Genomic DNA, 20,854 nt, shown 5'->3' with positions numbered 1-20,854 from the left:
GCAAAATTTGGGAATTTTGGCCAAATTTAGGTCCCAAGGGCAGTTAGGTAATTTGGAGGTGCCTAGGAGCAAAAGACCAAGTTAGGCATTTCACATGGAATTGGATAGATATCCATTCTAAATGAACCATGGATCAATGAAATCCTCATTTTGGGTCCTTATGGATTGGTTTTAGCTAGAATATTGTGAGGATATTGTGTATCCTAACTCCAAACCAACACCCAGGGTCAATCCTAAGGCCAAATAATTCTATAGGAACTCCTCTTGAATCCTCTCACAATGATCTTACCTACTAAATGCTAGAAGTTAAGATCAATATGTGAAACTTCAAGTTGAGTAAAGAGAAAGACTTTGAATTTCTAATGGTGAGGGTACTTTTTCTAATTTTCTACGACTAGTCAATAGGAAAGTCATATGGCTAGACCTAGGCTACTAAAGAAGTTTTCTAGACCTCAACCAAAAGTGAGGTCAACACGTACTTAGAGTGCGTTGATACACCGTCTTTGAGGTGCATCGTTCTCTATCATTGGGGTGTATCGTTCATATTTGATGTGCATTATTATGTCGTATTTGAGGTGCGTTGTTATGTCATTTTTGGGATGTGTTATTACACCATCTTCGAGGTACGTGTTACACAATTTTCAGAGTACATCATTACACTATCTGTAGGATGTGTTGTTTCACTGTCTTTGAGATGCGTTGTTGCACCATAAGTTTCATAGACGCCAACAATCAGGGGGCGACCAATGAGTAGTAATTGATGATGATCAGTGACTGTGGGAGCAGGAAATATTCATCAGGTTTTTATTCTAAAAAAACACTAGAATTTGACTTCTTGTCCTGATCCAACTCTAGCTCCAGATATCTATCTCAGTTCTCATGTGGGGAGTAGGTCTCTATTTATAATGTCTGGGAGTGTCTCTCCTTCAAATAAGGAAGGATTCCAGACCACTCTATCGGACGACCCAAACATATTTCCACGATAAGTTGACAATTTGTGGGCATTTAAGTGACATAACGATGTTGGATTTGTGTGATATTGGTCTCGTTAAATGGTTTCATTTAGACCCTCAGTTTGACTATAAGCTTGTCGGATTTGAAATCTGTTTAGCCCTCTAGTTAGCCACTCAAAGGTTCAAAAAGTGGTTTAATGGATCTATCTAAGCTTAATTTGACTCGGATTGAACTATTTTGGTGTCATTGTTTTTGTCTCGTCGAGCCAGTCAATTTGATTGTAACTTTACTAAAATAATAATTTTTGATGTTTTTTTAATTTGAGTTTGAAGGTTTCTTGCTTAAAAACTGCCTCGATTTTTTTATGATAATCTTGTTTAATTTGTACCTTCTAAGGCTCATAGGTTTTTGAGGTTTTTAATATCTCTATACCTTCTGAAACTGATAGCATTCTAAAAATTTTAATGTACATGTATCATTTGGGGCTCGTAGTCTTTTGAAATTATTGAGTGGAGACCTTATCAACAACTTACTCTCATAAAGTCTTTCTTATGAAAACGAGCCCTACTAGCTACCATCGAGACTTACCTCTCGGGATCATCTTTCAAGGGTGTGGGTGGAGAACTTATCTGCCACTTGCCCTCAAGGGACTATTCTAGTGAGGATGTATCCTCTACTACCTTCTCATCGAGATTTGTCTCATAAGCTCACCTTCCAAGGGTATGAGTGGAAACGTTCTCTGTAAGTTGCCCTCAACGAATCGTTTAGTGAGCAATGTATCAACCACTAGCTTCCCATCAAGATTGGTCTCATGGGTGTGTTTCAAAGGTAAGAGTGGTTATCTTGTCTGCACTTGTCCTTAACGGGTCTTTTTAGTGAGGAATACATCCATTATTGGCTTCCCATTTAGACTAGCCTCCTAGGCTCGTCTTCTGGGGGTATGAGTGGAGACTATGTTTGCTAATAAGAATGTATGACCTTTCCAAGGTTGTTTAATCGGACCAAATCCACTCAAAGACCATAGACTATGGTAGAAGAAGTTGATTGTAATCCACATAAGATGTTAGACCTGTGATAAGTCATATAGTTAGAGATAGCTTACATCGTTAATTTGTCATGGACAAAGTCGTATGAAATCCACTAAGACATTTTGACCTTTTCAAGGCTGTTAGTTGAACATTTTGTTTGATGATTGTAGCCTCTTATGAAATAGGTCGAATCGAGTTCCCCTAGAATCGATTACGTCCAGAATGAGGTGTCAAAGATGCTTTGTATTTCTTGAGCCTATGGTGTAAGTCGAGATGGACTGTAATTTTTCTTGGAGATATAGTTGCCTTCTTTGTTGTTGTTGAATTTATTGTCCCCAATGGGGGTGTTGTCCACACAAGCCTGTAAAACAATCCATGTATCAAATCTTGAAGAGATTAACTTCTTGATCAAGTTATGGAAGAACTCTAGCATGGTGCGAGAGGGGGAAGGGGGAGGGGGATCTTCATAGAATTTGTGTATAAATATGTAGGAACATTGCCTCATCACATCGTGTTGGGGATGTTAACGTGAATGACTTTTCGAGATTATGGTGATGGTTGCCCCCACATAGAAGAGTGCAAAAAAATAGGGGCTCAACATCTCAAAATTTAATATTATGTTGAATGTGGTTTCCTTTTTCACAGACAATGCCAAAAGATGTGTGCCAGAAGATCCGAGACAGTAGAGTAATAAATTAGTGTCTCAACATATTCGAGATCCAACACACATACAGATAAAAGAAAATTAGCGGGAGGAGACACCACAACTTTTATGTAGAAAATTATATAAAAGGGGAAAAAATCATAGGGCGTGAATCAGTCAAAGTAATCCACTAAAGAATTGTAAGTACATAATCCCACTCTCTTATTGGATTAGAAAAGATTGAATTATAATGTTGAGGTACAACAATGGTTCACAATAATAGTCATAACGAGTTGTGAATGCCATATTCAATTGCTATGGAGGTAGTAGTCTTCGTGAATGTTGTAGATGGTGGTTGTAGTGCTAGTTTGTCGTAGAGGCTATAATTGAAAGTTATTATAGTAGTTGGTTATGTATGCAATAGGTGCTAGCTTCATAAGTATCAGTTGGCCAGAACGACCATAATAGAGAGCTGTGATGGTGCTCGTAAGTCACAGAAGCTAGAGTTGGGAGCTACATGAGTTGTGAGTCACATAGGTCGTAGTATTTCACATATGTCATAACAGTGAACTATAATAGCATCAGTAGGTTACAAAGGTTGAAGTTGGGAGCTATATGAGCTGTGAGCCACATAGGCCGTCGTTGTTCATATGGTTGTCATGGTGACTTGTGCTAATGTATGTTGGTTGTAGAGTCAAGAGTTAGAAGTTGCATGAGTTGTGGACCACGTAGGTCGTAGCTAGTCAAATAGGTCGTATGGTGAAGTTATATTCATCTCTATAAGTCGCAGAGGCCTGAGTTGGGACCTACATGTATTGTGGAGCACGTAAATTGTAGTTGGTCACATAAGCCATAATGGTGAGCTGTAATAATGTCTATAGGTCGCAGAGACCGGAGTTGAGAGTTGCATTAGTTGTGGACCATGTAGGTTGTAGTTGGTCATATAGGACAGTGATATAATGTTCGCAGGCCCCATAGGCTAGAGTTGGGAGCTGCATAAGCTATGAGCTATGTAGGCCTAGTTCACATAAGCTATAGCAAGGAGTTATGTCTGTAGGCCATAAAGGACAAAGTTGGGAACTACAAAAGCTATAGCCACTTAGGTCATAGTTGGTCACGTAGATCGTAACTGTGAGATGTAGTAATGTCCTTAGGACGCAAAAGCCAGAGTTATGAGCTGCATGAGTTGTGAATCACATTGGTCATGGTGGTGAGCGGTAGTAACGTCAATTGGCTTTCAAGGTCGTAGTAAGGGGTTGTAGTTGTAATGAATCACATATGTCCTCAATAGTGGTGTAAACGAGCCGAGAAAGTTTTTTCATATTCAGCTCATTTGCTTAGCGAGCAGAATACTAGTTGTTTGTGAACATCAAGTCGTTTTGACATCCCTAGTTACATAAGGGTCTGGGTGGGATTTACACCTTATTATTTATATCATAATACTCTTTGAAATAGAATTTAATATATTTTTATTGCTCGATATATATATATATATATGGTCCCAAAATGAGCCGAACACAAACTAACAAGTCTTTGTTCATGTTTGACTCGTTTGCTTATCGAACAAATTGAATACGGGCTGTTTGCGAGCAATGAGTTGTTTTGATGACCTTAGTCGTAGGCCATAGTAGGGAGCTATGAGTAGAGAACTTCAAGAATTTGGAGAAACTCCTGTATTATGAGTATGGAGAAACTCCTGTATATATACCTCATATTGTGAGGAGTTACACTGTCTTTTGGGTACGTCGTTACTCTTTTGGGGTTATGTGGAATTCAAGATACATTGTTACACTGTTTTCGTGGTGCATTGTTACACCATCTTCGGATTGCGTTGTTGCATCGTCTTCGGGTGCATCATTACACTATCATCGAAGCGCTACTCATCATCTTTGGGATGCGTCGTTACATTGTCTTTGAGGTGCATTGTTGCACCATAGAATTCATCGACAACTGTGAGCAGGGGGTTTCGACGAATGGTGATCGACTGTGGTCGGTGGTTGCTAGAGCAGGAAATGTTTGTAAATGTATTCAGTGCCAAAGTACATTGGAATTCAACTACTCCTTTTGGTTTCGCTGTTGCTCTAGGTTTCCTTTCTCGATCATCATGAATGAGGTATGACACTATTTGTGGAGTCTGAGAATGCTTCTCCTGCAAATAAGAAAAAGTTCTAGACACTCCATCAGACGACCCACAAAGATTCCTATGATCATACGACATTTTGTGGACATTCAAGTGCCTTAATGATGTCGAAATTGAGTGACATTGGGCTTGTTGGTTGTGTTTCATCGAGACACTCGATTTCACCATAAGTCTGTCAAATTGGGAATCTATTTGATCCTCCCAATTAGCCACCAAAGCTTCCAAATATGGTTTAATGACTTTTGACTCGCATTATACCAATTTCAGTGTCACTGTGTTCAGACTTGCTTGATTTAACTCGCATTATACCAATTTCAGTGTCACTGTGTTCATCTTATCGAGCCAGCCAATTTGATTGTACTTTTGTTGAAATCAAAGTTGTGAATTATATTTAATTTGAGTTTCAAAAAATTCCTTGAGATTTGTGATAATCGTCGTGAAATTCATGTCAAGTGATATTAAAGATTGGAGCGCAATATGCTTAAATATAAAAATTTAAGTGTGAGATGTATAAATGCATTAGAATTGTGTGCTACATATGTAAACGCCCCCTGTAATTATTATAATTTACAGATTTAATTTCAAATTTCCCAAACAAGAAGATTTAATTTTAAAGCTTCCTAAAATGTCTATAAATTTTTTTTTCCTATAATCACTTCGAAAACTTAATGGCTTAGCATTAAAGAGGCCTCAATTTTGAAATGCTTTTAGCATAAACCTGACAATATTGGCTTTATTTATTTCATTATAAAGATGCGCAATAAAGTTAGAAGTCATATACTCTTCGAGCTGGTTGATATATTTAGGATACGATTATGAAGCTGCAAGAGATCAGCATTTATATTTCTCCAGACAATAATTTAGGGGATATTTGAGATCACTTCACTTATAGTTTTTTATTTTATTTTATTTATATATTTAAATAAAATGAAATATATTTGATATATTATAACCTATTTATTTATTTTTAAAAAATTTAAAATAACTTTTTAATTATTTTTGAGTATTTTTTTTAAAAATAAAAACATAAGTTCTCAGCTACTATACATTACCTGATCAGCAAAAGCAAAATAGAGTAGTCATTTTTTTTAAGGGGTTTAAAAATTATGCGTTTGATTGAAAGAGAAACAATGCCATTTAAAATTCCAATAAATTATATTTGAAATTCACTAGATTTTAGCAAATTCCAAACCCTATTTTGTGTAAAATAACACCATCGCTCGCTATAGCTACCGTCGGCTGCCCCTGACCTTTTGCCACCTCTGCTGGCCTCACATCGCTGCCAGCCGCCACCATCATAGTTGGTTGCCGCCCGCTGCCCGTTATCACCACCACCATGGAGTTTACTGCGTTTATTTTATATTGAATTTATTTCTTTCAAACCCAAAAAAAAAAAAATACAGTTCTACATTTATTTTACATCGAACCAAACAACTCTAATTTCAAATACAATATATTACTTTAAAACAACATTTCCTTTGCAGCAAACCGAAGAAACCTTAAGCTAATATAATCAAATAAACGAAATATAGTAAATTTCTTCAGATAACCTCATAAAATTCTGTACATAGCTGCTGGTATTCTCATGAATGGAAGGAAGTCTACACAGAATAGGCACACAGATCCTCCTAAGCGCAGCAGTAATATAACTCAGAAACAAGTCACTAAACACACATATAGTAAATTATAACGAAATGAAAGTCGAATAATTATTAATATGGACAAAAATTGTAAATCAAAATGAGACTGCCTTCATGATAAGACACACACTCGACGATAAAAAATCACTACATGAATGAAAAGTGGAGCAGGAGCAAGAGGAGATCAGTAACAGTGAGAGTATACGTGATAGGCAAACCTGGGCTTTAAAGAGAGAATGGCTTCATGTAAACATCGAACATTTCGCATGAAGTTAACTGGGGTTCCTGCAAGACAAAAATATGCCTATTAGTTCAAAAGGATCAACAGATATAGTACATCGAAAGAAGTTGGTAAATAAAGCCTTTTTTTTGTTTGGATAATTGCATACACAACATGTGAAACTTTGCTATTTACAAAACTAGCACTCAGGTGATTTTCCTTTTTTTTTTTATTTTTTGAACTGCTGAACTGAAGGATTCACGTGTCATGATCAAATCATAGAGAATTTAATAAAATTGAAAAATATGGGGTTGGGATTTTATCATGAATTTTAATATTTGAATGAGAATTTGAAGAATGGATGACAGAGGGTGCTAGATTTGTAAATAGCAATGTTTTTTTCCCCTTTCTGAGAGATTTAAATGTCTACCCCTTCAAGAGGGAGAAAAATCTAGTTTATGCTCGTTGTTAACTTGAAATGGCAAGTAGAATGAAAATGAGATTATTAATAGTCTTGGATTAAAATAGCCAAAAAAAAGCTTATAGATAAGTGAATTAGGGCACTTGATAATACTCATTAATATTTTATATTTGATTATTCACCTAACTGAATGAAGTTCGACCAAAAAAATAAAATCTCATCATATATATATACAAGCTTGAACAATGAAAGCTTCCTCATTTTGTTCGTGAACAAGCTTGTTCATTGCTTAATAAACAAAACTCGATAAATACTCGTTTAATGATGACTTAACGAGCACGCACACACGCACATGCACACGCACACGCACGCACGCACACGCGCGCACACACACACACACACACTCGTAACCAGATCATCAGATAACCATCTAAGATTATGCTGAATTTAATAACAGGGGCAAAAAATCAAGTAAAACAACATTTAAGGGATGAAACTCGCACTCGATTGCATCTCGTGATCATTTTTCCCTGTGGAATGTAGCAGAATCAAGGGATCCTCTGAATTTCACACTATCATGGACATTCCGCATCAGGATCTCGACATCCTATAAACCTGACAGTCCTATATCATTCTCCCACGCTAGGAGATGCCTCTTCTTTCTATGCTTATGAAATCGATCTATCACCAAAATAAAGTCATTGCATCATTGTGTCTATGGCAGTCTCACTGTAAATTTATGCTTGCGTGCATTTCAGGCAACTCCAAAACACATATTTCCTTCCAAAGCCTATCCTGATAGAATAAATGTCCATTTTTTAGCAAAACTAGAGCCAAATTTTCTTATAGAGGGATATTCTCATGATCAAAGTCTCAAACCATTAATATGTAACATACTTATCCCACTTCTCGTACTCGGCAAGGCACATTCAATAAACAAGTCTATTTGCAGAAATTAGCTCTGGAATGAAATTTGTGACACGCTGAAACACTCTTAGTGGTAACCACCCAAGAGGTAAATTATCGATCAGAATCCAACGACTCCTTCAACAAGAGCTACCCCTTTTTCGGTATTGGCTCCTATGACACATTATCTTCTAGGACAACCAAAATCTTGTTGGAGTTTCTCTCATGGCTCATCTTGAAATACTAGTATCTCTCCCTTATCAGCTAGAGATTGGTACCCCCCCTTTTGTGCACTCACCTTCTTTAGTGTCACCCGTATCATTGTCCATTTCTTCAACTGTTCTATGTTTAGTGAAAGAAATTGCCCTACTGTCTGGGAAATCAGACACATCGCGTCCAAAATCATGGCACTTGAACCATTTCTAACTGGAACGAATATAGGAGCATTGGTTAGCTCCACCTGTTCTCCACTATGAACAAATTTCTCCTCAAGCGGGCTCGACTTGGAAGCTCCGCTAGGTGTACGTTTGCTACTTGATTTTGAGGTTTAACTCTGCCTGTAAGACATGACAGTCACCCTGTGATGTTCTTTCTCCACCTTCAAATTTATAGTAAATATATCAAGTAAGGACCAATATGCAACTGCACCTTAATAGACGAACTCAATCCTCCAAGGTATCTTGCTATTGTGTGCTCCTCTGGTTCCACCAACTGACATTTCAGCATGAGTTGATCAAATTCAATTGTGTATTTTCGCACAAAAGAATCTCTCTAGCATAGATGGAGATTAATGAACATATCCTATCGGCAATGTGGGAAAAAATAATTGTGCTGCACATCGCTTTTCATATTAGAATATATCGTAATTTTACTCTTCTCTTCCTACAGAGAAAGATAATTCAGATTCTCCCACCACAAAGATGCACAACACTTAAACTTATGGGCAGTTGGCTTGCCCTTCTGTCCAGTAGAGCATTCTTATACTCAAAAAATTATTTTACTAGGAATCACTAGATAAATTCGTCTGGATCCATATAATCGTCAAATTCTTGCAAGTTAATTTTCACTCCAAAAACTTGACTCCTCTAATATTACGTTCCAAATTGTCAGGATATTGAATCTTTGTAACTGAAAATTTTCTAGTGGAGGGGATTCACTTTCCCCTCCCAATCCGATGAGTCACCATAGTGGCAATAAGTGATGCCATCGAAATGTTTTCTCTTAAAGGCAACCTATATTACAGTTGGAGAATTTCCAGTTGTATATCCTCCATAGTAAGTTCCTAGACATCTCATTGAGACTTTTTTCTTAGCAGCATGAAGTCTTTTCCTTCTGATCAGGTTTTCCGCGAATGTAGAATTGCAAATCAATGTTTGTCGAAGGCTTAGGTTTTAATGATAGGTGAATATTTTGTGGTAAAAAATTTGAATTTTGAAAATTTAAGGTCAGAGTTAGGAAATGCGGTAGGAATGAATTGGGTAAGGAGAAAATTATTCTTTTTAGAAAATTTGGATTAGGAAAAGAAAAACAAAACCCTGAAAAATGTACAGATTGTTGCGCTCTGATACCAGATTATACCTTTCTAGGGTTCCTAGAAGGTATTTAGGAAGAGGGTTTGGTGGAGAGGTGACTGTGGAATAACATGAATGTAGAAATATGAAGTACTAACGATGTTTGGATGGGGATAGGAGCTGAAATCTTTACTTGGACAGCAAATCCAGTGCATTTTTAGACTTCCCGGCTGAAAACAGTGTCTCGAACAAGGAAACAACGAAATACGAGCTGCAAAAATATTCCACCACCTATTCTTGAGCAAAATTGCACCACTTGTAAAAGGAAAATGATATAACACTCAATTAAGTTAGAAATCAAGATACAACCTCTAACACACAAAACAAATCAAAAGCCCTCAAAAAAAAAAAACCCACACATAAATAGTCTCCACAGTAGAAAAAAATCCTAAGTAGAAAGAAAGGAATAGGAAATAATGCTAAAGGAAAATGATTATGTTGAAATCAATAACGAGGCAAAAATTTCCATAAAATGGCATTCACAAGACGAAACTTGTGCCCGATCGTATCCCGTGATTGCATTTCCCTATTTGGAATGTAGTGGAATCACGGAATCCCACAATTTTTCACTATCGTGGACTTCCTGCAACTAGGATTGTGACATCGTGTAAACCCCACAATCCCACGTCAAACAGGATCATCAAAATAGCAATCCTCATAAACTAACACAAAAGAGGGTCAAGTTTTTGAACCGATGGCTGAGACACAACCATATGAACTTGCATAAGTTTTTGAGCCTTTAGAGATTCAGAAACTGGTGTATAATATTATATGTCACAAGTGAAAAGGGCCTTGTATATGAATGGCTATATGCATAACCATGATAAAATCAATATTGATAATGATATTCATATTATTCATGAGACATGAATGCTGATATAGATCAAATGTATTGACAAGTGGTGTAAACGAGTCCAGTCAAGCTCGAATCACCCTCGGCTTGAGCTTGAGCTTGATTAATATTATTGAGTTTGAGCTTGAGCTTCAGCTTAAGTCTATAAATTTGAGCCAACTCATGAACCAACTTATTTATTATAAAAGAGAGAAAATAATATTAATTTAGGGTAATATTATAATAAATGATAAATAAAATGAGCAATTAGGAGAGAAATAACAAGAAATCACTTAAGATAAAATACAAAATATTTTTTTAAATATAATAAAGTCTTCAAATTTAATATATTTTGAGTATAATTTATATAAATATTTTTTCAAACGAGCCGGCTCACGAACTAACAAGTCGAGTAGTAGCTAGCTTTAACTTAGCTTTTTAGCTCATTAAGCTTAGTTCCCGAGCCACTTATCGAGCAGAGCTCTAACCGGCTCACGAGTCAGATTAACTCACTTACACGCCTAACATTAATTCCTCAAAAATGATTCATCACATCTATGAGAGTGAAAAAGATGATAATCTCAATTTAGATATGAACCATTTGTAATTATCATAAGAATAAGAACCACAATCATATGTGCAATCATGAGTCAAATACATTACAATGATTTGATCCCTTAACTATCTCATCTTTTACTTTTAGGCAATAGTACTACCATTCATTAGCACATACTTTTCCGAATATCACTTAGTATGAGATTGTTTCACTGCAAATGTCCTAGAGTGATTGGATCTCATTTCCATGTGTGTTAAAGTGTCTTTTGGTTGAATGAATGCAACAAAGTTCCCATTCCTAAAACCTATGTTAAAAAGGAAAAAAGTGAGTTCCAATCTTGAGACATAGGAAGTAAATTTTAGTTTTGCTTTTTTGCTTTCATAACAACAAAATAATATTAAATTAACATAATGATGGATTAAAACATTAACTTTATTTTAAATAATGAGAAGGTAATAAAATATCAATATAATGTGGATACAAATGAAGCTCATTATAGTTCAAACAAACACAAAACCAAGTTTACAGTAAACGAGTTCCTGCAAAGCAAATACATATCATTGCAACTCACTTTCAAAATAGAGCTCAAATCCAAACACTTGAAGTGAAATAAATTCCTTAGCATAGTATATATGATTTGTGAGGTCTATTCATACTCATTAGGAGCATATTTATCAACCAAATCTAAACTCTATTTATAGTACTATCTTGAACTTGAATGCTTAAGAGATTGTTTATGTCTGGAAGCCGCACAAGTCACTTCAATGTGATTCGCCATCAAAATTCAGATCCAAATGCTTGAAGTGAAATAATTTTCTTGAATAATGTATGTAGTTTGTGAGTCCAATTCATACTCAAAAGGAAGAGATTAATCAACAAAATTTAAACCGTATAAATAATATTATTCTGAACTGAATACTTTTTAAGATTGATTATGTCTGGAAGCTGCCAAACTCACTTCAATGTGACTCACTATCCAAATTGATCCAAAAAACTTAAAATGAAACATTTTTTTTAGAACCACACACACACACACACACATATATATATATATGTGTGTGTGTGTGTGTGTGTGTGTGTGTGTGTGTGTGTGGTTCTAAAAAAAATGTTTCATTTTAAGTTTTATGTATGTATATATATATATGTATGTATGTATATATATATATGTATGTATGTATATATATATATGTATGTATGTATGTATGTATGTATGTTCTTTTTATTAATCCAATTTTGTCCTGTGAATCACACCCAATGAATCATTTGGGCCATGACGGAGAGTGAGCAACAAGACTTGTAGACAGCCAAATCTCTTCAAGGTCAACGCAGCACTTTTTTGTTATACAACATATATATAAATATATATATATATATATATATATATATATATATATATATATATGATTTGTGAGTCCTATTCCTACTCATAAGGAGCATATTTATGAAGAATGATGAAACATAATAAATTTAAGATGATGACTTCAAAATGAGTTATGTTTGTGGTGGCAGCTTCTAGACATAATCTTTGCATCATAAGCATGTATTTTCAACTTTAAAGGTGTCATGGTTAGTTTAAGGCTAAGGATATTGGTTTTGGTGAATTTATATTGTTTGAGTTTAGGGTTATGGCTAGCGTTTTGATGTAATTACTTTAAAAGAAATTGGGCTCTTATACCAATTGATGCAAAAAGAGAATAACTTCATGGCAATTTGGTGGAGTGCTTCAAGGTTATTTTCTTGATCTTTCTTTTCTTAATATTCTTTGAATTTGCTTTTGAATTAGTAATATTCAATTTCTCTTAAATTCAACTATGGGATGTGAAACGAATTGGGGAGATTTTAAGAGACAGATGAGAAGAATGGGATTAATTTCTTGAAAAAACAAAAAAAAAATCTAAAGAGAGGAGTTTCTTCCATGGGAGAGAGGAGTCTCAAGAATTGTGCATGAGCTGACAAAGAAGACAATAATTTGAATATTAATAAAGATCACATATATAAGAGAGAAACCCATAGTGAGAAAGAGTAAAGGAGGGAAAATTTTTGAAATTTTATTCATAATTGTGTTATTCAATTACAGGCAATAAAAAAATTATTTATAAAAATAATATTGTATTTGAAATTAACTAAGCTGAAATCTATTACTATTTACCAGGCAAGTCCCAAAAAATCTTATCCATTAATCTAAAAGAAAGATAATCATGATTTTTATTTAATAGAAAAGAACCCTAAAAATCCAAAAAATTAGAACAATCAAATATATTTTTGATAAATGTCCTTATTCAACTATGCTTTTGTTTATTGACATCTTATCAAGTTGTAAATTATGTGAATGCCGTCAATAAAAGGCATAGTACGCTATTTCAATTTGGCACTTACAAGTCATTTTTCATCAATATCACCAGACTCCAGCTCATCACTAAGATGGACATAAATGCATTTGAACTCCAATTGCATGGATTAGCATGTGTTTCATGTGGATTAAAATGACTAAAGTTTCACACAAGTCAACCCTAAATTTATTCGAACAACATATTAAACAACTAGAGAAGGGCGGACATTGATGAATAAAAAATTTACCTGTCTTAAGCCACCACTTAAACTACCTCCTGTAATCAGCATACTGAGAAGTGAAGTAACAGGGCCTCCGCCTAATGAATCGCCAGTGTTTCGAATGGTTGATCGCATCGAGTTAAGTATGGTTCCATAAGTGGACCCATGTCCCCTCTCAATGGCTTGGATGAAGCAGTATGTCATAGCTCCTGTTGAAGTGACCTTTGAAAGAGCCTATTGCATTCAAACAAATAAAAGTTATGAGACAGAAAGAAGCTGGAATAAAAGGGGGAAAATTTTAAAAATTGAGTATTTGTAAAATATTAAATAATAGGGTAAGTTTGTTAGTTGACTATTTTCGCAGATATAACACACTTTCTATACTCAATTGTGATCAACTCATTAACCACGACAACTCCTAGAAAAATTATCTTCCCTGGTCCTACAGACGCATGAGCATTCTGTTCGCCCCGGTCCCACAGAATGCTGTGGGATTTGTCCATTCCACGGAAGCTCAACAACCCAGCGAAATCATAGTTGCGATAGGCAGGATTCTCCCATTCGGCGATACATGGCTTCCGCAACTTGCGGTTTCCATGATTGCAGGAACCAGGTTGGGGTGTTTTTTTTAATTTTGGTATTTTCCTTCATCTTGTTATATTCCTGTTTTTAGTTTAAGTTCTACTCTTGATATTCCTATTAAAAATGGTTTCACTTCTTGTCATTGGAATGGTCATGACAAATACAATCATAAATTCATTTATAATTTGTATTTTGAATTCTTCTGTTGTGGATTGGAATAAGTATGTCTGGGTTAAAGGTTACTATCAAATATGCTATCAATACTTTAAAAATTTTACTTAATAGTCTCAAAGCTTATGGTGTCTTGATTGATAGAGATACAATGATTAACAATTCTAGTGTTTTATGCTCAGATCATAATGAGACTCACAATCATCTTTTCTTTCAATGTTATTTTGCCCATACTTTACTTAAAAGATGTATTCTTTATGGAAAATTTCTTCTTTTAAGTATTAATCTATTATACATTTTCTCTCAAGTGGATTCTTTTCTTCTAGCATTGATAAGATATTTTATTTACTGGTTGCTCATATTACTGCTTATGTTATTTGGAGGGAAAGGAATGAAAGAATTTTTAAAAATTCTTTTTCTACTATTGATAGAATGGCTTTTCACAACCTTGAGATTATTAAGTGGAAGAGTAGAAGGTGAAAGTTTAGAGATAATATCCCTTCATTTATTAAAGATTTTTAGTCTATTTGATTATTTTAGTTTGCTCTTGTTGTTTTAATTTTCTCTTTTCTTTTCTTTATCTTATTTTTGGATTTTTTTTTTTATTTCAATCATATTTTGTTTATCTATAAATTTAGATAAACATAATATTGGAGTTTAATTTTTCTTTTTTTTCTTTTGTTTGTTAGGTCTATGTTGAGATTGAAAGGCAAACATGATATTCTATTTGATATTTTCTCCTGTTTTCGGGTTGGCTTTGGTTCTGTTGGTTTTTGGCCTTATTTTTTCTTTGTTTTTGTGTTGTGTGGTTATGGTCTATTTGCTTCCTTGGTCTTCTTTGTGTTTCTCTTTGCATATGCTATTTTGGTATGTCAACACCTACCAGATAGGTTCTCTTCTCTTTTGATCATGCTGCATCTTTGATATGGCTGCTGCTGTTGTTTTGGTTCAGCAAATTGGAGGCTAAAGATGTTGTTGCTTTGGAGTAGGAGAAGGAAGTCTAGTTATATGTTCCTCAATGATGTTGTTGTTTTGGATATCTGGTTGTTGTTGTTGGCTGCTGCTACTACTAACAATTAGCACTCATCAACAACTCCATACTTTTGGTGCCTACCATTCACTCGCCTGTTGCCCAAATCACATTGGTTGGCTCTTAGCTATCCCCTTTAACTTATATTAATCGACTAACCATGACTGTCCATACCATTTTTTTTTTCTATAATTATTATTATTATTTTCATGCCAAGCTCTGCTTAATATGTGATGCTTTTCAATTCTGATAGGCTGTTGCTGCACACGACCAAGTTCTTGGAGATATCAAGTCCTACACTTGATAAAACTGTTAACTTCTAAAATGATGGAAAAAATTTCAGTGTCATTCCAGCTTTACAGGCATTTGCTGCACCTTGAACAGGGTGCTCACATCCCCATCAGTTTTCATGATTGTTTCCTCCTTGCCTACAAAGAGGCATTATTCGAATTGTTAAGCGCCTTGAGCGGAAATAGAATCTGCATTATAATCACCCTCTACCCTCACTTATATTCTTGTCCTATCCAATTAGAAGAATATATGAAAAATGGCACATGTTTTCTTCGAGAATAATTAAGAAAGCTTCCCTCTCACTTCTATGGGTGACGACGATGTCTCCCTCTTTGCACGTACTCCACTTCTTTCTCTCTCGATTTCTCCCCTAACAAGAAATAACGCAGCTTTACAACTCACCCTCCTCTCATCTATTCCGAGAACATCTCTCAATTCATCATGAACCTTCAACAAGTGAATGCTTCTCTTTCCATGTTTATATATTAGATTTTTCTTCTTTTTTTTTTCTACTGTTTTAAGACTTTATTATTTCTTTTATTTGCATTTTTAATCCCACAAAAATTTTTAGAAAAAAAATGAATATTAATAAAAAAAGGCAAGTACCATTCACTTGATATTAAAACTGTATGATAAATTAGTCCAGTAATTTACAAATCACTATAATTTGCATTTTATTTCACAAGCTTATGAATATATTAATCTGGCGTGTTATGATGAAAAAAATCACTAAAATTAAGAAATGCAATGAATCAAACTAAAATAAGGAAATTTGTGTTCGGTAAACTTTATTTAAAGAACAGTAGTACCAATTATGCTATATTTCTTACTGACATAGGAACATATCTTGTTTAAGACTACAGGCTTAATGAACCAATTATTTTCCTGAGTCAATGAAATAAGACAAAGGATTCTGTAACTCACTACTATTATTCATATTTTATGCAGGTTCATGTAATTGTTATGTCCAGGTTCTCTCAAAGCTTCATACTTAGAAAGTAAAAAAGAACTTACTGAAGTATCAGCAGACGTTTGATCATCATCACAGCCACTGAAGGAGATTGCTTCCCCGCCACTCGCACCTTTCCAGATGCCAGATCTTGGACGATGGTCTTCCCACACATATTGCCCGGTTCTAGATCAATACAAACAATATCCATAAGAACAGAAATTGCGTTTTAAACAATCATCAAGGGATGACTGTTTAATGTACCCAAGAAACAAATTTTAGCTAATTCAAAACAGTATGAAGTAAAGCAACTGAGAGTTGAAAACACAGTACAGGTGTGCTAATTTCAGAAAAATTAAGTTTTGACAGGTTTAGATTTAGACATGTGAAAGACGAAACAAACAAAAATATAGAGTACAATTTATTTTACAATATTTTTTTAATATCAAATAAATACATTAAAGTGCAGATTTTCTGCCTTAACTATAGATGTAATCATTCCCAATTTTGAATTTGCCAGTAAAGTTTCTCTTTTGTAGCTTATCTTCGTCTCAAAAAGACCTACTTGGTAAACCTAACATTAGTTGTGGAAGATCAACTAATATGGGTAGCATATATGAATGTAAAGCTCTAGATTGATTAAAACTGCCTCATAATATGTTAGACATATTTAGTTTTTTTTATATGCGAAACAGTTTAACAAGAATACTTCCTAGCATACTCCATGACAAAATTCGCATAAATTCACATAGTGCACCCCATTTACCGTTTACTCCCTATGCTTCACTTCCAATCGCTAAAAAATGGCCTTAAGCATGCATTAGTTGAAATATGGTAGTTGCTAAAATGACTAAGGGGGCATTGGCGAACCAAGAGCTTGGATGCCAAAGGTTGAATTATTCATGTGCAACTGATGAAATATATCAAAAAGAACACCTAGCAACAATTCAATAGCTTTAATTTGCACATTTAGTTGTTAGTTATAGTTAAAGTAAATGGCTAGTGAAAAGATCAATATAAACAGAAGAAAATAACTCTTTACACTTCAACAAACTTTATAGAATAAAGCAAAACGTAGAAATGGTCATTTTACCTGTTCATTCTACAAAGGAATGGAAGATCAAGGACCGTTCCACTATGACAAGCATCTATTATGGCATGAAGCCTAACACCATGAGGAAGCGGCCTAACAATAGTTGCATTTATCTCATCATCAACAATCATCCCCTGCGTCTCAAAGTCCAGAGGGCAAATGGTTTCATCATATCCATCAGCCTCATCTCCGTTAAAATTCCTCTGCTGTGATCCATGTCCTGAATAGTGAAATACCAAGGAGTCCCCTGGCTGACAACCCTGTACAAGCCAATACAACGCCATCCTTATGTTGTATTTGGTCGGAATTCTATAGGGATCGGTTTGTTCTTCTGCAAAATACTTACATGCAAAAGCAAACATTAATACAAAGCCATCGCGGAAACGACAAAAAAAAAATTAAAAAAGCTCAAAATGCAGGATTAGGGCACCTGTGAGCTCGATGATGGAGGACTCGGGGAAGTGGAATCGGTTGATGAGAAGATACTTCATGCAGTTGGCGTCGTTTATGCAACCCTTGAGCTCGTGCCGGGAGTATCGATACGAGATCCCGACGATCACCGCCTTCTTCCGGCCGTGAGGCGACGGCGGAACGACTGATTGCGGTGGTGGAGGGGGACGATGCGGCGACGGAGAGGAGGAAGGGTGGCTGCTGTTTGAAGGAGGAGGGATGCTGCGGGGATCGGCGACTTGGGTGACGGCACGGCACATGGCGCAGCGTATTGATTTAGCGCCTGGCGGGAGCTGCAGTGGAGTCCGGCAGCCGGAGCAGTCAATAAGCATCATCATGGCCGGAACTCGGTGGGGATCGACGCCGGCGAAGAGGAGAAGACGCCGATTTGTTGATGAGAAGATTCGATGATACGATCAGCTTTCGCGAGGAGGGTGGTAGTCCGACGCTGGGCGTCAGAGCAAGGCTTGACGAGTCGTTTTTATGATGATCCTGAGGAACGCGTCCAACCTGCCCGCATAGTAGCGGCAGAACATGGAGAAATTCATGGCTATTTTTTCACATTTAATATAAACCATAATATTTACATACGGACCACCTGAAACTTGTTATTTCAAAACAATCACTTTTTTCATACATTTTTCAAAATTCCTGGCTATCTTATCAATTTAAAATTTATCAGGTATTTTTTTCTAAAAATAGTGAACATAAATCATGAGGTAAGTTGCTTGAGCTAATAACCTTAAAATTAAAATCTTATTCTTTTGACTTTTCCACAGGCTATCTTAAAGATTTTTGTCAAACATAAGAAATAGTCAGCTACAATTCTAGAAGTATCACCGGGCTTCTAGATTTCTCTCTTACCATGAAAGATAATTGAATAACAATTTAAAATGCAGCTGCTCCTTCAAGGGTATGGTTATATCTCTTTCTGAAGGATTATTTGACGGCTTGAAATTTGTTGTATGTTAGAAAATTTATAATAGTGGAGCGAGAGAATTTGTCGTCTTAATTATGTATAAAGATCGAAATCTAAGAAGAAAAAAACCATCGAGCGAGCGTAATTAAAATTATTCATCCTTACAAACGAGAGTTCTAAAAATTTCATCCATCCCTTGAAGGAGAAATAATTTTACAAGAGTGTGAGATATTGATTTGATTTTCTTTGAAAATAATAAAGAGTGATGGAACATTAATGATGATTAGATAATAATATTGGTGATTGTTAGGTGACAGTGATTGATGATTGTGGCACTGATCAAGCGATGATGACTTGATGGTGATAATATGGTTGTCGGTAATGACAATGACAATTGAATAATGATGATCTTACAATAATAATGACCAAATGATAAATTATTATATTTTAAAATACATTTTAAGTTTATAATGAACTAATTGAAACCGTAATGATGATTTTCGTCAAACATATATTTCTTCATGGCAACATCATCATATTATACAGAAATGAAAGGCTTATAAAAATATGAGTTTGTTCTAAGGATTTAAATATTTTAAGTTTAATTGGAACTAATTGAAACCGTAATGATGATTTTTGTCAAACATATATTTCTTTATGACAACATCATCTTTCATCCTATTATACAAAAATGAAAGGCTTATAAAAATATGATTTTGTTCTAAGGATTTAAATATTTTAAGTTTAATTGTCGTTAGGGCAATTAACAAGAGCTTATTATTATTATTTTTTATTATATTCAGTTTAATAATTAGCTTGAATTCAATTTATTTTCCTAAGTTCATCTTAATGAGTCAAATATTTAATTTAACTATGTACATAACTTTGCTGAAAATTAAAATTTAATTTACATTTCTAAACATATTATTTAAAAGAGGCAATTATGTACGGACCGCCCAGAACTTGCTAACTATAAATCAACCGCGCCAATTTATCCATTTTTTAAAATCTCATTCAAATATTAAAATTCATGATAAAATCCCAACTCATATTTTACATTTTTAATACATTAGGTCAAAATTCACAGTTGATTAATTTGTAAATTTCAATGTTTCAAGTGATCCGTAAATAATTATCCCCAATCAACATCTCTTGGTAACACATAAATCAGTGTATGCATACAAACATGTGTAATATTATTGCACACCATTATATATATATATATATATAAATATATATAAATTGTTTTATGCTAAATGAGAGCAATCCTATATTTATGAGTCAATGGCATGATTCAGAGTGTGTTCGGGACAACTGCAGCTATTTGAAGAAGCTGTTATCAGAAAGTTATTTTTTGATAGCCGCCAAAATTTAATAAGTTAGGTTGAAAAAAGTAACTCTCTACTACAATAATTTCTAGAAATCAACAAAAAGATGGTTATCCAAATTTGAACTGTGGTAATGATCTAGAAAGCAAAATTTACATAAAACTATCCCAATCAGACCCTCCCCTCATGGTCTGTTCGGGGTACTGCACCAGCGACGTTGCTGTAAAAGAAATTATTTTTTAAAAAATTACAGCGACTATAAATTCATTTTGTTTTTAAGAAATCATATTATAATTTTCTTTCAGCCATCACATTCTAACAACTCTCATAAAAAAAATAAATTTTTACAACAAATGATTTTCAGAAAGAGCAAGAAGAAAATTACCCAAACAGAACTATCTAAAAATCAAAGGACGCAGAAAGCGACCGTCTCTTCAACCCAATTAAAAACTTCTCATTTATTAATCAAAACCCCGACGGCGGAAGATGTGTCGGCGGAGCAGGATTACCCACCCCACCATACCCCTCCTGCACCTCCATTCCACCGCCGTCAAATCCCCCAGACCCCTCCCCCCCCCCC

General features: G+C 34.9%; 2 protein-coding genes across 2 annotated transcripts in view; both read right to left on the bottom strand.

Annotated features, from left to right (window-relative positions):
- Nucleotides 1–6,424: 6,424 nt before the first annotated feature.
- Nucleotides 6,425–18,551, bottom strand: LOC110028635 (metacaspase-1). The gene is made up of 5 exons (XM_020730565.1): nt 18,008–18,551; nt 17,578–17,908; nt 16,550–16,670; nt 13,489–13,695; nt 6,425–6,690 (listed from the first exon to the last, which is right to left on the bottom strand). The coding sequence occupies exons 1-5, from the start codon at nt 18,363–18,365 to the stop codon at nt 6,631–6,633; spliced, it is 1,077 nt and encodes a 358-aa protein (XP_020586224.1). The 5' UTR covers nt 18,366–18,551; the 3' UTR covers nt 6,425–6,630.
- A 1,907-nt stretch (nt 18,552–20,458) lies between these two features.
- LOC110028613 (nuclear transcription factor Y subunit C-4-like) overlaps nt 20,459–20,854 on the bottom strand; it is a 4,825-nt gene continuing 4,429 nt past the window's right edge. Inside the window, exon 3 of the mRNA XM_020730530.1 lies at nt 20,459–20,494. Within this exon, the coding sequence (XP_020586189.1) occupies nt 20,459–20,494 (36 nt within the window). The remainder of the gene's footprint in view (nt 20,495–20,854) is intronic.

Source organism: Phalaenopsis equestris, unplaced genomic scaffold, assembly GCF_001263595.1.
Source record: "Phalaenopsis equestris unplaced genomic scaffold, ASM126359v1 Scaffold000517, whole genome shotgun sequence".
Classification (NCBI taxonomy): domain Eukaryota; kingdom Viridiplantae; phylum Streptophyta; class Magnoliopsida; order Asparagales; family Orchidaceae; genus Phalaenopsis; species Phalaenopsis equestris.
The sequence above is the reverse complement of the archived record's forward strand: the minus strand, read 5'-3'. Positions and strand labels throughout refer to the sequence as shown.